Consider the following 15681-nt stretch of genomic DNA (forward strand, 5'->3'; position numbering starts at 1 on the left):
GTGAATGTTTATTGAAACTGGAGGAAATCAGTACAAAATCATTTTGTTTGTAGAAAAAAAGTGGATCATATAAAAACACTGTAGACACTGTCTACTTTTAAGCTACTGCACTCTTAAAAAGATGGTTCTTTGAGGGTTCCTTAGTAAAGGGAATGGTTCTTTTTAGAACTATTCATGCCTAAAAGGTTTTTTGCATGGCAAAATGGTTCTTCTGATTGATGGAGAATGTGATGTATAGGGTTCTACATAACACCAAAAAGGGTTCTTCCATTGTTATGATGTCAAGCTTGCAACAATAGAAGAACCATTTTCAAAAATGTTCTATATAGAACTGTATGAAACACATACTGCATCAATCTGAGGAACTATTTCACCATGCAAAAACCTTTTAAGCATGAAACGGTCCTATATAAAACTCATGGTTCTAAACAGGACCATTGCCTTGACCAAAGTACCCTCGAGGAACCATCTTTTTAAGAGTGTGGTTAGGTTTAAAACTAATATTGTTCCTGAATCGACGGGCCACACAGAGTTCCTCTCAGAGGCCAGAGCCCCTTTCTCAGCCCTCAGTGGGAAACAAAGGAGAGTATCAGTTCACTGATCCGAGAGGGAGATCATTATTTAGAGAGAGCCAAATAAAGCTCAGGGGGGAGAAAAAAAACTGGGGCCGCCCTCAAAACATTTCAAGAGCTATTTCTTTGTCTGCAGCATATACCACACGCAGGCAGGCGAGTGCAGGAGTCTGCTTGAGGCTGCACTGTTTACACACACAGTCTACGGCGCCTACGTGTGCAGAAAATAAGGATGTAAATAAAACACGTTTCGTATGAAATTCTCACACCGACACGCCGTCGTCATATCCGAAATCCCTCCTTCTCTGTGATATCACTGAATATTAAATCCGTGGACGAAGCTGCAACGGCCACTTTCGTGTGGGAATCCACTCTCACAGCCTCTTCAAGCGCACTATTTTACCCCCCTCGTCACGCGGATTAATCCGCAGTGTGTGCGCAGGCTGCATCGTGCGCGCGCCCCGTTACTCGCGTACGGGCGATGCTATTTTAAACCCCAACACTGTCCACTCTGTTCGTCTGCCAGCGTCTCCAACGAGGGCGACGCTGAAAACAACAAATAACAACAATAGAAACAGCAACTTTGAGGCAACTTCGAATTGAGGAGGATTAAAATTAATAGCCACCTCAGATAAAAACATACTCACGTCTTTTTTTTTTTTTAGAAAGTGAATGAGATGTTTCAGACCAAGGAGCTCATCATCTTGGTGTTCCTGTTCCTTGGCAGCGCAGGTAAGGTCCATTCAAACCTCCATGGGTTCAGCTTCATGCTGCCCTTTTTGAAGGTTTTTGTCGTTTGGGTGGAGTGAATATCACTTGCAGCGCGGTTTTGTGCTCACATTTTGAATTAAAGCAGCTCCAGTGGTCAAGTGTCAGGTGGGTCTGTCTGTGGACCTGTTTGAACGGCGCCTTAATTCAGGAGGGCTGTTAGTTAATCTCTCAGGGTGTTTCATTCACAGTGCGCTGGCTAGCTTTGGTCGCTTAGCTGATTCGTTTAATTCGATAGTTAAGCCTGAGTTTGATTTCTTGTATTTGAGGAAAACGAAGCATTAGGTCCGAACCTGTTTGGTGTTCTTGACACGTTTTACTCAGTGCTCTTGTTTTGGCTGTGTGCGCTACACGTTAGCTGGCTGGCTAGTTAGCTGGAGTGTTTTCAGTGAGGCTTTGAGCGCAGAAGGATTTCCCTCTTCCCCTCCTGTCACTACCCCGCCAGATAGATTGGAAGCTGGCTAGATAAGAAGCTGTGATTAGATGCAAGATGCGGCTTCAATAAATCTGCTTATTTTTTGCTGGGTTTGTATTTACCGGCCAGTATTTTGGTAGTTGGTAGAGTTTTTGAAATGTGTTATAACGTTAGCTAACGCCTATTTGTCCTCCTGAGTAATTAGAACCTGTCAGACCCCCTTTAAGAGCATGTACAGATGTAGTAAATGAGTCCTCTGAATCGGACACAGTGACAGTCGACGGACACTGTCCACTCTGCGGTTTCTACACCGTGTCATTATGCTGGATTAGCTCTCGTTTCTCGGACCTCGCACGCACGTGTCCGAGATTATTTAGGTGACAGGCGTTGGTGGAGATGTCAGACTCGCGAACGAATCGTTCTTTTGAATCGTTCTTTTGAATCGGTTCTTTTTAACAAACCGCTCAAACTGATTCGCAAGTTCAGCTGAATCAAACTTTTTTTGTGGCATCTGCGTTAATAAAACTGTAACAATAAACTCATATTCTCGTTCCAATATTCCCGTTCCACCTTAAATGGTGCAGCCTGAGGCGCCAGAGTTTGACTGCTGCACCGTTTAAGGTGGAACGGGAAAATTCGAGCAAGAAGCTGGAGAATGAGAAACTGACATCAGCTTCGTGAGTCTGAGTCCATTAATGAGTGGAAGGAGCGGCTTTTCAGGCTCACTCGCTGAATCTCATTCAGAATGATGGTGATAATACAGTTTATCTGGCTTGTGAATCAATGCATCGTTGAAGCAGTCGTTCACGGAATCGGTTCGTTAAATTGAATCAAATTTAACGTTAATTCACCAGGCTGTTCATCTCACATGACTTTTTATTCAGATTGCAGATTCACTTAATTCCATAGTTAAGCCTGAATTTGATATATTATATTTGAAGAAAACAAAACAGGAGGTACAGTTCCAGTTTTGTCTTGTTGACACGTTTTATTCAGTGCTCAGGGGTTGGCCGTCTAAACTACTATTTGCCTGGCTGGCTAGCTAGGCTAGGCTGTTTTCAGTGAGGTTTTGACAACGGAATAATTTCCTTCCTTACTCGGCCAGATAGACTGAAGCTGGCTGGATAAGAAGCAGAGATGCTAACCTAGATACAGATTTAATAAACCTGCCTCTTGGCGTTCGGTTCATAGAATCAGACCGTTCGAAAGAATCGGCTCGTTAAATTGAATCGAACTTGCCATCACTGGACGTCGGTTCACTTGCCGCACGCGAGAAACGGAGCCAACCAGAAGACAGAGAGTTTTGGGCGGGAACTGTTCACTACATCTATTCTAAACGCCACAATACTTTTTTTAGACACGACTTAGAAATGCTGCAGGCTGGTCGTGACCATGTTATGGGGCTGAAATTAAATTATTCTATTAATTATTAAGTATTAAATATGCCACGTAAACATTTCTTGTTTTGCGCTTGTGCTTTTATTGGTGTTTGTACCTAGTGACGTCATAAACAGCGTCTGTTCTGCTTTTTTACTTTTGAACTGGTTAATCAATAATAATGACGTGGAATTCTAAAATAATCAAATGTAAAATTTTACGTCCAGTTATTTTATAAAAGTATTTATGTGGCTAACAATTGTTAGCCTATAATGTGACTTGGATTGTGCCTTCCGTCTATATCTCTATTGCATTTGTGTTTTATTAAATAATTTCCTGGGACATCCCCATCGTTTGAGATAACATGGGAGGTGCTAAGTGGTCACATGCTCTGCTGCCCCAGGGCTATGAGGATGAGTCATCTCTGTGATGTAATCTCCCGATTTGCTGTTTAGCTCATTGTGTGGCTCTTAATTAGCTCTGGTAGAAGCAGCCCCTTTTGACTCTGGGCCTCACGAGAAGGAAAAAACAGTAAACAAGGTGTAGATTAAGGCGTCTCTGATTCTGTAACATGGACAGATGTTATCTGCTTGTTATCTCGCGCAGCTTCCCTGTTGTTGTCTTCCTCCGAGGCGTTGTGACCTGAGACTTTTTATTCATTTCTGCAGTGCTCAGTATGTACATCTTATAGTGCGTTTCACCCCTGAGTGAACAGAGCTTCTGACTGTGCTCCATGATGCTCTTGTGCTCAGGGAGTTGTAATCACAGTTCAGACGGCCAATTTTAATGATGAGGATGCATCCACGAGGGTCAAAACTTCCCAAATCTTCTTTAATTAAGAACCATTTTTGAGCCAGTAGTAGTGGTTTAGAGGGTTTTATATTATACACCAGAAGCAAATGGAATGGGATCATTGCCAGGATTGTAGTAACGATTGGCAGAACTCGCAACCATCACAGAGTTGTGAAAAACTGCCTGCACACTTCAGTTAAAGAGTTTTACAGTGTTTTAAACCATAGCAGTGTTACTTTAAGCCTTCTTGACCATATGGCCCGTTTATGGGTGTCTTTTTAAAGCTGATTGACTACTGTCAAATACTGACCGCATGTTACCCAGCTGCCCAGTCTTTTCTTTAATGAGGACCTGAACTCAGTGACACCTTTCATGTTTCTGATAACATATATTACTTAGACTAGAAGAATTGGAAGTTCCTTCAGGGATGAATGCATGGTTGCATTTATGTATTCCAGCTCCATCTGACTGAGAATTGGGGTGTAAATTGTTCCTCCTCATCTTTGATTTGCTAGAGCTATATTTCTGTGTTTTCATTTCAGAGGTTATACGCATCGCCTGTCTCCTGGCATATTAAGTCTCAATGGACAGAATGACAATTTCTTAGAGATGCTACTGCTGATGACTTGGCGTGCCATGGTAACTACTAGGGACGGTTAGCCATGACAGTAATTGAATCAATTCAAAAATGTACTATTAGTATTCCTACAATACTTATGCCCATTTCTCAGACTAGAACATAAGAAGAATTTGAGAAGCATTTGAAGCATTTTACTAGAGCTGATTATGAATTTTTATGACTTCTTTGGATTATGATTCCAGTTCTTTACAGGCAAATGAGTGGGCTTTTTTTGGAGACACGTTCTTGTGAGCTAATTTTTTAGGGCTAATTGAACACATGCAACAAATTAGCAAATTGCCAGGTCTTTTTTATTAATGATACGTATCATCATAAATAACATGGCCAAACTGGCATATTGAAAATTAAAAATTAATTGGTTATTTAAAAAATATGAAATCAAATAAGATGCTGCGTTACAAAAAAGAGGCAGTTGGCTTTTTTTTTGAGTCGTAAGACATAAAACAAAAAATACGAACAAAAGTGCAACTATATAACAGTAAACAAAAAATGTAAACTAAAAGGCTACATCTCAGTATTAAATCCACTGAGCATTACAAGTTCATTTACAATCTGATCTTGTGTTTCTATATGAGGTGTGTGAAATCCACAACCAAATAGAGGTGGTCTCAAGCAAATAGGTGCAAGTTGGTAGCTATTAACGTCCCTGTGGAGCGAGTTATTTGTTTTGCCCATTCAGAATTGGCACTTAGCAGCTGCTTGAATCTTGAGGGGAATAGTAGCTGCTTAGACTGGTGCTATCTTCTGTCTCACGAGGCTAAAGCTGGCCTAATCGCCAGCTTCTTATTAAAATTTTCTATTCTTCCTTAAATGGAGCAACAATACCAACGTGTAACTGCTGGTCCATTTAAGGTGGGACGGAAAATTCAAATAAGAAGCTGACAGACATTAGCTTTGTTTCTTATCTTTGATCCTTTAACCAACACATTCGGGGGATGTCTTCACAAATGTGTTAGCATATCTGAGGCATTAGCATGGCTATCTGATCCTTGTGTTAAGCAGTGTCGGCAGTCTGTCAACACTTGATCTACGGCACCTTATAGGTTACTGCTGCATGCTGTATCTGTACATTGTCAGTTTGCCGCATAGTATGCATTCATTTTCTGAGTCATTTAGACATTTAATGGAGCATCTGATGCAATGGTACAGTCTCTGTTAGACGTGAAGCAAACTTCAGTGTGATGGATTGATGCGGTGAGTGATGGTTGGCCTCTAGCTGTGGTGAAACCTCTTTTCACAGTGTATCATGTGCGCTGAACTAGTGTTTGTTTTTGTTGACCCTCGAGACTTTGAGTGGATTAATTGCATGATTGAGTGCTCCAATCTGATATCTTTTAAATGCGGTGAGTCATCCTGAGACTGAAGGCTAAAGCCCGCTCATCAGTGGTTAGCAGAAAACCAGTCTGCAAATGGCAGTAATGGGTGAAGCCATTAATGGTGTTGTGGATTAACAGACAATGGAACACAAGCATGATTTAAAGCAGGGGTGCACAGATGTGGGATCTGTGGGCCGATACCGATGCTGATACGTAAACATATACAGAGTGTAGAAATTGAGGCTAGATCCGCCTGGATTACCATTGTAATGCTAATCCTTTTTTTGCACCTGGATTAGCATTACATAGTAGCATTTATTTGCAGATGGTGACAGAGGCAGTTAAAGGCAGGCATAACTGGCACTGTCTGTTTCAAGTATTAGTCAAATAGAAACTTTATTTTTATATATATATTCTGATATCATTATGCCTTCTTGATTTAAAGGGCCCATATTTTACAGTTAGCTCTATTCTGATTCTGCCCTGCCTGCAGGCTGCCCTGTAATGTGCCTCATCAGGAATGAGTGGGGCTAAGCTGCTGTGGGCTCAGCAGGCAGACCAGCGAATTCAAAATGGGCATAATTTCCATAGATGGACTGTGTGGACTGGAAAGTGAAAAGTATGTTTTGAAACTTTAGTATTAACGTAGTACATCAAAATCTTTTGTTTAAAAAAAACATAGACAAAGTGAATTTCTGTGATGAAGACCCTCAGTAACACTATAGAAGGTGTCATAGTAACATAGGAAAGCATGAAAGATAACTATGAAAACATGATATACATTAACTGAACATTAAAGGGCCCATGTCATAGAAAACTGCATTTTCCTCGCTTAAATAAGAGTTTGATGTCATATACTACTGTTTCTGCAGTTTCAAAATCAATTATTCGCTCTCCAGTCTCTACAGTCAATATATGGTAACTGAGCTTCAATAAAACAGCCTGTTTTGAATTCATTATTTCTGTGACATCACGAAAATCAGCGTTTACATATGTCCACCTTTTCAGCCTACAGCAGTTTAGTCCCGCCCAGTTATTTTGAGGATTTCAGGGTGGAGTCCTTTTTGAATAGGGATCAGTACAGGACAGCCAGTCGGAACAGAGCTTATTTGGATATCAGTCTTAAAGGCAAAGTAACAAAACTGCCTGTTTTTACCTTTTAACGTTCTGCTCATCCTTTTGATAGAGCACATTTTGAATTACTATATATGTTCTGATTTTGCCTTGGAAATGGAAAGTGCCATCTCAACAGTTTGGTAGACGTAAATATTTTAAAAACTGTGGGGTCAAAAAAAAAAACAAAAAACATTTTATTTTTATTTTTGCCCCAAAGAAATAAAAAATACAAAAAAACATTTTTCCATTGCTATTTTTCTTGGTGGGGACATTTAAAGGGTTATTACTAAGGGGTTAAGCATTTTTGTACATTGTGCTTGCTTTTTCACGTATGTCATAAGTAGTAAATGAGTAAAAATTTAAAATACAAGAAAATCATAGGATTTGAGCCCTGAAATATGATCTCAGTGTTTGAAGTTCTGGTTTAGGCTGTGTTTTTTGAATACAATATAATAATAATAATAATAATAATAATAATTCACCATCATCGTCATTTTATTTAGAAGTTCATTTATATAGTATGTTTCATTTTCATTACGAAGTCTCTACAGAAAGATAAGCAAAACATTGGAAAGAGATGACATGACAGTATAAATGAAATATCACCACAATTCTAAATTAGAAGACCAGTGCACTTGACATAGACTATCCTGAACAATGAGGTGGGCAAAGACGAACCTGTCGTGAGAAGTTTATTCAGAGGCAGCTGTCAGTGTTTCAAAATAATTTATTTGATAAGTGTTCCTCCTTTTGGCAGGTGAGTTATTTTTTTCATATCAGTACCTCTGTAATGAAAAGTCGTGAGAGACAGTGGGCTGTTGAAATCTGTCATTTGCTTCAACAGGGAAGAGTGCAGACTCCGTGCACTGATATGTGTGTCCCTCTATCAGGGCATGACCTGTTGGAGAGGAGTGAAAGACACGTGCAGTGGCTGTCCAGGTGTCAGGCAGTTGTGTGTGGCAGCCTCTGGGGGCGAGTGCTGTGTGTTTTTTTTTACGAGACGTCCTGCTTCACAAAATGGCTCTCAGGGGTATATCTCTTCTGCGTGGCCTAACCTTTGACGCTGAGCCCAGATGGCACATTCAGTGCTACAGGAAAAGCACAGGTTTCAGCTTCATACTTAAGGAGCACAACCATTGGTCTTAAAGTAATATCGCTGCTGTCGGAGCAAAACCTTGCATCTCTAAAAAGGTAACTTTACAGGACAAGGAAAAATGTTCTTTTAATGGAAGTAAATGGAGAATTTTTCCAAGTAGTTTTGGACCATTTCTGTTGGTCTATTTATCATACAGCTTTGACACGACACAAACAGCAACTGCCTATTTTCAAATTATGTCAAAAAATGAAAAATGACAAGGTTTAGTCCTGACAGCAGAAATGTATTAATATAAAAATAATAGTCTGATTAACTCTTGTGGTGTGGCGCTGATCTGTGGTCCTGGCTGTACTTTCTGTTAGCGCAAGGCATGGGCTTTGAAAATGTGTTTGCTATTCGAGGATGGACATTTTCCTATGAATAAAATTAGCATATCTAAAATAAAACCGAACAAGATCTGCTTGTAGTGTTGCCCAGTCAGATATCAAACCTAAAAAGGTGCATTAATGTGGGCAACTAATGTCCTGCTGCAGGCATGTTTAAATTGGTTGACCACCAGCAGTCAGTTACTTGACCACTGCCCTAAAAACTTACTTTGGAGTGAGCTGCCACAGCTGTGTTCTACTGCCCAGTGCCAGCTGCAGGGATAGACAACTCCAAACACCACAAATTCACTGTTTAGGCCTAACAGTGCTATATTATCTACTTCTGTGTCAGTGAAATGCGGTATGTCACCTTTGAAATCTAGTTGAACTGTAACAGTTATTACTGTGACAGTGTGATCTGATCTGCTCCCAGTGGAGAAGAGAGCTGGCGTAGGTGGTGATCACGCCTGTTTGTTTTCATGTTGACATTTTTAGTGTTTTAGTTGCATGTATGTGATTGATCATTGTTCTAGGTGATGCTCCAAATGGTGCTTTATAGACCTTCTGTGCTTCTGGTTCATTACTCAGTGAACGAATAAAGTGTTTATTGCTGCCTCTACCAGTCAGGTTAAAAAAATTAAAAATAAAAAAAATAGAGAAAAGCATAAATAGGCCACATCTTAATTTCAGCATTAAAGGGAAATGCTGTTGTTTTTATTCATTAATACAAGAGTTCAAGATAAATGACTATAAAATTCTGGGCTACAAGCTAATACAAACATTTTGGCCATTTCCTGCCGGAATTCGCCCCTGACCCTGCCTGATTATGAAACCAGGGCTCTAAAACAATTAAAACAATTAATCACAATTAGCCACATTATTTAGTGTAGGTAATTGTGAATAATTGTATTTGACTTATTTTTGTATTTGACTTATTTAATTTGATGCTAAAGAGAGATTTTTCTTCCATTTAAAAACACTATATTTTGTTACAGCTATATAAGTGGACGAAATAAACTTTATCCCAATGTGTTACTTTCAATAATGCATTAATGTTACTCACATGAGCTGAACATGAAACATATGGCAAAGCAGGGTGAACATGAAAATGGTTTGAACGCAATTTGCTATTTTCATCAACGTACAGTGAGAGCAACAGTGGCTGTATGTTCATCCCCCTCTTGCTCTTGTTCATCCAGCTCATCAATTCTTGTTGCAGTGGAGGCTCTCGGGAGAACTGTAGCTTTCCACCTGCTGTTGCTTTTTGTTAGTTTTCTTCTTGTTGATTTATCCATAGGTCTCTCGTGAGCAGTGTAGTGTAGTTTTCCAAGTGACTCATATTGCACACATTAGTGGTGTGTTTCGCTTGTAGTTCAGACTTGATGTACTTATAGTAATAACATAATAATAATAAACAAATTCACAGCTTGGCTGTAGCTGGAAATAATTTTGGATTTTGTCAAGAGAGCCATCAGTGAAACTTGATATTTAAAAGCTGTATTTGAGCGAGGGGGCAACAGTTGTGCAAGCCGCTGTGCTTCAGCCTATACTACGATGAACAGATTGAAGAGTAAAACTAAGAAAATGGAAAAATTAGTGACATTAATAATAATTTAAAGCTTCAACATATAAAAAACATGTTGACTCTAACACCACTAACTAACATCACCACAAATCTCCAAAGTGTGAAATCCTGCCATAGTGAGACTGCCCACTGCCCACAGGCTGTGCTGTCATGGAAAATACACACTAGTATAATGTTACTTGCTAACATAATACATAGCTCAGTGTCCATACCCATAAGCATGTCAGAAAGGTTTTAGGGTGTTTACATGACTATCTGAAACTGTGGTAGGTGGAGTTCACACCATCTAAGACAACCTAATCAGTTGCTTGTTTGCAGTAAGTCATTATTGGACTATATATTAGCCAGCTTGCTAGCTGAAGTACTAACCTCATTACACTAGCTGAGGAGAAGCGTCATTCTACAGCATGTTTGTGTTAATTATCATTATTGGTTTCACTAAAAATGTGAAAGTGCAGTGAGCATAAGGCAGGTTAGAACTGACGATTATAGCCGCTAATGCTCGCTGCCTCATATTCTTTAGGCTATATGGAAGACTAGAATGATGAGTTTTTATTGAAAGTCTTCGCTGTGTTCCCCTCAACATAACTGAACATCTGTTGCAAACTGCCATTGTATTGTCCTCCACTGATCTTTATATAACACATATATTGGCCACCGATTGTGCAGCCCAAATATGCGTTACTCATTGCGGAATATGAAGAGTTTTACAAATATATTTTCTTCTTCAGATCACATTTTTCACAGCACTAAACCAGTCAGTGACGCCCTCGCCTACACCCTCTTCTGTGCTCCAACGCTCTACTTCACCGGCCTACTGATCACTGCTTCCGCCCCTTCATCTTGGACACCGCTGTGCAGGCTGAGACTTATTGGGCCTGGCACATTTCCTTCACTACGTTCAATCTGAGTTTGTGAAGTCTCTTGTGCCTGTATTGAATTCCAGAGTTGTTGTTTGGTTTCTGTGTAGTTTTTCTAGTGTCGACCCCTTTTCTCTGCCTTGTTGGATTTTCTGATCACTGGTTTTCCCAGGATAGACTTGCTCGATATGTTTTGACCTTGGACTGCTTCTTGGATATCATATTTTGGATTGAGTTCTTTTATTGGAAGTGCAGCTGTCTCCATGTTTATTTATTTTTTTTTACTTGAGCATTTTGGCAATATGGCCAAAAATATATTTCACAGAATAATTAAAACATTCTGACGTGTGTAAGTATAGTGTATAGTGTGTGGTGATACACTATTTTTTAAAGAATATATTTTAGATGTTAAAATATTTGGGGTAGACCTGCCTTTTGCCTGGTGCCTCTGGCCACAACATTTCACATTTTGACCACTGAAAATATAGCCCAAGTGTCCAGTCATCTTGGAGATTTTTTGTTTGTTTTTTTCTCTTTTAACAAACCTGTTTGATGTGCACAGGACTAAATGCATTGAATCAGATTAACTGTATCTAGTGATGGTTTGTGGCAGTGTGGTGACCATGGTGATCCCCACCCCCCACCACCGTCCCCACTGAGCTGGTCTACTTGGCGTCTACCTGACATCATAGATTCTATTGGCTAAAGTTTGATAAAATCACTTGAGGAAATAAGTTTTTAAACAAAATAATGTGTTAAGTATGCTGGCACTCATATGTGTTTTGTCCCCAGTGTCGCCAGATGAGATCCAATGTTATTTTCCCACGTAAAAAGCACTTTTGTTTGCTTTTACCCTTATTTTAATACAAACTGACAAGTTTAGCTTGGACACAGTCATTGTCCAAGAGTGCAGGAGGGCTCTTGTTTTGGGCATAATAGCAGCCTCCATCATTCATTTTGTTGTTAATTTTCTCACCTGTTTTCTCACACGTATACTTAGGTTTTTGGCCATCAAACACTGCTGGAGTTTAGTAAAATTTACAGTCATTCACACCATCCGTTCAAGATCAGTAATCATTATCTGTGCTTTTGTGGCAAACTGGAGTAAGGGTTAGGACTAAACTCATATCTTTAGAAGAATTTCAGCTGGTATACCAGATGAGCCAGTATATCACTCACTAATACAACCTGCCTTTTAGTCTGAATGGTTACAGTCTGGCAGCACAAGACTGAAAATCTCCAGTGTGTTGCCTTTCTGAACTTTAGCCTTTATTTTGTAGTTATGTACTGTTTGTGTGTGAGGCAACAGAGGCTGCGTGTAGTGTGATCAACAACCTCAGAGAAGCAGCTGTTGCAGACTTGTGTATTTTCAGTTATACAGGGTGTCCCAAAAAATGTGACATCATTTGAGATGTGAATATCTGAGTAACTACGTGTCCTAGGCAAACAAAATTAAATAGGCTTCATGTTGAACAATACAAGGTTTATTTATCAAAATTCAAACAAGAAATTCAGGGGATGTAGGTTTTATAACCGATTTCTCAAAGCTTCACAAATGTTCAATATGCGCACCGCTTGTGATGCGACACACGTCAAGTCGGTAGTCCAGTTCCTGCCAAACACGCTGTAGCATGTCTTTCGTAACAGTCATCAGGTGGTGCATTTTTTAATTTTCTCGAAAATGCACACTGCACACTCTTGTTTGACTGTGTTTGAGCATGTTCAAACACACAAAATGCCTTCATTTCTAGTGAACGCCATCCTTCAACCTGAAAAAAAATACATTAAAAATTAAACTTGGTTAGTTTTTACACATTTTGTTAAAATTTGAGATCATTTGAGGGAGAATTGGCTATGTTATTAGACTACGAAATGATGTACATTTTTTTGGGACTCCCTGTATCACAGCAGATAGGAACTTCACAAAGAGCAAGTAGCCTATGTGGCTCAGTCAGCCAAGACAATCATATCAGCATATGAGCAAGTTAACTTATTCAGGTGGTGAACCAAACAGTTATGTGAAATCAGTCAATAAAATCTGTTTATTTTCAATTTAAACAACCAGGAAATTTTCCCATGTAATGTAATAGGATTGAAGTATCAGTAACATTTCTGACAGCAGTTATCAGAAACATTTTGCATAGTGAGCTCTCATAAGAGAATATTATTATTTATGCTGTCATCATGCAAAGTTTGTGAGTGCCTCTAAAGTTGTGCCTCTTGTTTTGACATTTTTTGATAGTGCACAATTTTCTGACGTACAAACAAAACAGAAGAAGAATACATTTTGTTTTGGTGTTTGATTTTTAAAAATACAACAATTAAACTGTACCTTTCCCTGATGGACTGGCAGCCTGTCCAGGGTTTCCTGCCTTCCACCCAAGCTGCTTAGATAGAGTGTGTGTGTGTGTGTGTGTGTGTGTGTGTGTGTGTGTGTGTGTGAAATGTACCTTCTCTGTGAATAAACAGTGTTTTTTTAGGCATTTGCATGAGGATTTGAAGTTGTGCTACTGCTCTGCTGTCTTAAAGTAATAAACAGAAACTGATGGACACTAACATTTTTTTTTTGTTTTGTTTTGTATTTTTTGATAGTTTTTAAGTGCTTCCTAGTTTGTATTTTTCCCGTAAAGCCTTTTAGAATCTTGGAAAGGTTTATAATGGTTAATAATTGTTCGGTTTTTGTTGTTTTCACATTTTTTTATACTACATTAATTGTCAGAATAATCAGTGATTAGGCTACTTGATTACCAACATAATCGACAGTGACAGACCTACTTCGGAGGCTCAGGGGCCATAAGCGCATGAATTGTAATTGAGAAAACTCATAGTGACCTTCAAGAAGAAAGGGGTATTTCTGAAAAAATGGTCTTTTAAAAGATAATCACAGAGGATTTTGAAAGTAAGACCCTTGGTTCTCACAGGACTTTTGAAAGAGAAGTAGATTTTAAAGAAATATAGGGGTCTGAGTCCCAAGGTTCTCCACAGTTATTATTTTTCTTTTTCAGAAGCCTAGAATAGACAGGCATAAACATAAGTTATATAAACAGGACAGCATAGATGCGCGTTACGGCATAGGTATTCTATATAAAGGGGAAAGCTGTCTCTGCACTGCTGTTCTCCTGTGCCATGAAAGTTCAGCTAGTTTAATGTTTTTTCAACTCTCTGTCTGGAAGTCTTCAATGTAAAGTGCTCCTGCACTTTAGAAGACATATGTCATGAACGGTTTTCCACAAGTATAGGCTCTGCCGTTTGTAAGATGTTTTTATTCTGTCAGGTGACATCGCACACTAATCAATGAAGGCTTTTGTTGCTAACGATTCTTCTAATATCAATACTAGCACTGATTAGTTGTTGCAGCCCTACAGCAAATTACTCCATAAATGGAGCCTAGTTGCTTTTTCTCATTTCACTTTGTTAGATTAACACTCTTGACAGTGCTAGGCTTTATATTTGACCTGTTCTGAGCATATACATGTACTCTGTACAAGAAGGAAAGATGTTTTCAAACGAGCCTATAAATATTGAATATGCTGCTCATATCGTGATGTAATGGTTGGTGTTATGATTGCAATTATTGTGCTTCATTATGGGTCAATCATAGACATTATTAATCAGCTTAAAGGCTTCTGTGCAGTCAGCTTTTAAATGCCACCCACTTACAGTGGACTTGGAGGGGTTTACGATCTGTTTACTGCAAACAGTTTGCAATATCTTGCAGCTTAGTGGCCGTTCCATCACACAGCGTGAGCATCATTATTAGGCTTTTCCTGGACATTCCATGCACAGCTATCGCTTAAGCCGCTGCTTTTCTGACAGTGTTTATTGGGGGAAAAAGTTTTACGTAGACCTGCGTACTCTCTTTCTCGTATTCATAAACTCAAATCAGCCACCAAATGCTAAACCAGTGAATGTTAGGAGTGTAATGATACAAAACTTCATATTCTGTTGTAATGTATTGTATCGTTGTGTTGTTGACTGGTGCATTAGCTTGTCTTATTAATTTGTATCTAGCATGTTAGATTGAGGCACAATAAAGCATAGCTTGTATTTAGTGTTTTTATGTTGCTAAGCAACCGGTCTTAATGGATCAGACCAAACTCCACTATGCCATCCTAAAGTCTCCTATATTATGTATTATTTCTAATATTGAAAGCTCTAATAGACAGAAAAGGAAAGATGAGATGCTTCTTATTTTTGCTGTAGGGAAACATGTATAGTTGAAATATGACCACATCATATTGAAAAGGGCTTACACCCCTAGTGAATATGTCTGTGAACAGGGGTAGGCAGCACTGGCCTCCAAGCCAATGAATCTACCAAAAAAGTACCAAAAAACAGTCAGGTGCTGCTTTTTTGCTACAATTCCCCGATGTTTCCCACCTTTTTCCCCTCAATAGAGCGGTCAAACCAGGAAATTATGTGAAGGGGTCCTCGTTTTTCACAACAGAGTCATTCAGATTGAAGATTTTTATCGTTTCATCCTTCTGACCTGTCTCCATATTCATCGCTCTTTGATCAGTCAGCACTGCAGATTTGTTATTGGCATCACTGAAGATTATTGTACTATAACAGTGTTATTATATTTATATTCAAAGCTGTGGCCATACTTTGGAATATTGTTTTCCATATGAGTTACTCCTGGTAAAGAATGGACTGGTGTTCGCCTGCCTTGGAAACTGACAACATGCTCAAGAAAACATGACAATATTCACAAATCATACTCCAACCACGTGAATTCTTTCCTCCACCCAACTCAGAACTTCCTTATACCAAATCTGT

General features: G+C 39.2%; 1 protein-coding gene across 6 annotated transcripts in view; it reads left to right on the top strand.

Annotated features, from left to right (window-relative positions):
• The first annotated feature begins 991 nt into the window (after nucleotides 1-991).
• Nucleotides 992-15681, top strand: part of ncam1b (neural cell adhesion molecule 1b) — a 101458-nt gene continuing 86768 nt past the window's right edge. For 4 of the 6 annotated variants that reach the window (XM_036560566.1, XM_036560547.1, XM_036560562.1 and 1 more), the window contains exon 1: nucleotides 993-1304. In XM_036560566.1, coding sequence (XP_036416459.1) covers nucleotides 1250-1304 — 55 coding nt within the window. In that variant the 5' untranslated portion in view covers nucleotides 993-1249. Of the gene's footprint in view, nucleotides 1305-15681 lie in introns of all 6 variants that reach the window. The other 2 variants (XM_036560543.1, XM_036560554.1) reach the window with 1 other exon arrangement.

Source organism: Colossoma macropomum, unplaced genomic scaffold (genome assembly GCF_904425465.1).
Source record: "Colossoma macropomum unplaced genomic scaffold, Colossoma_macropomum, whole genome shotgun sequence".
Taxonomy (NCBI): Eukaryota; Metazoa; Chordata; class Actinopteri; order Characiformes; family Serrasalmidae; genus Colossoma; species Colossoma macropomum.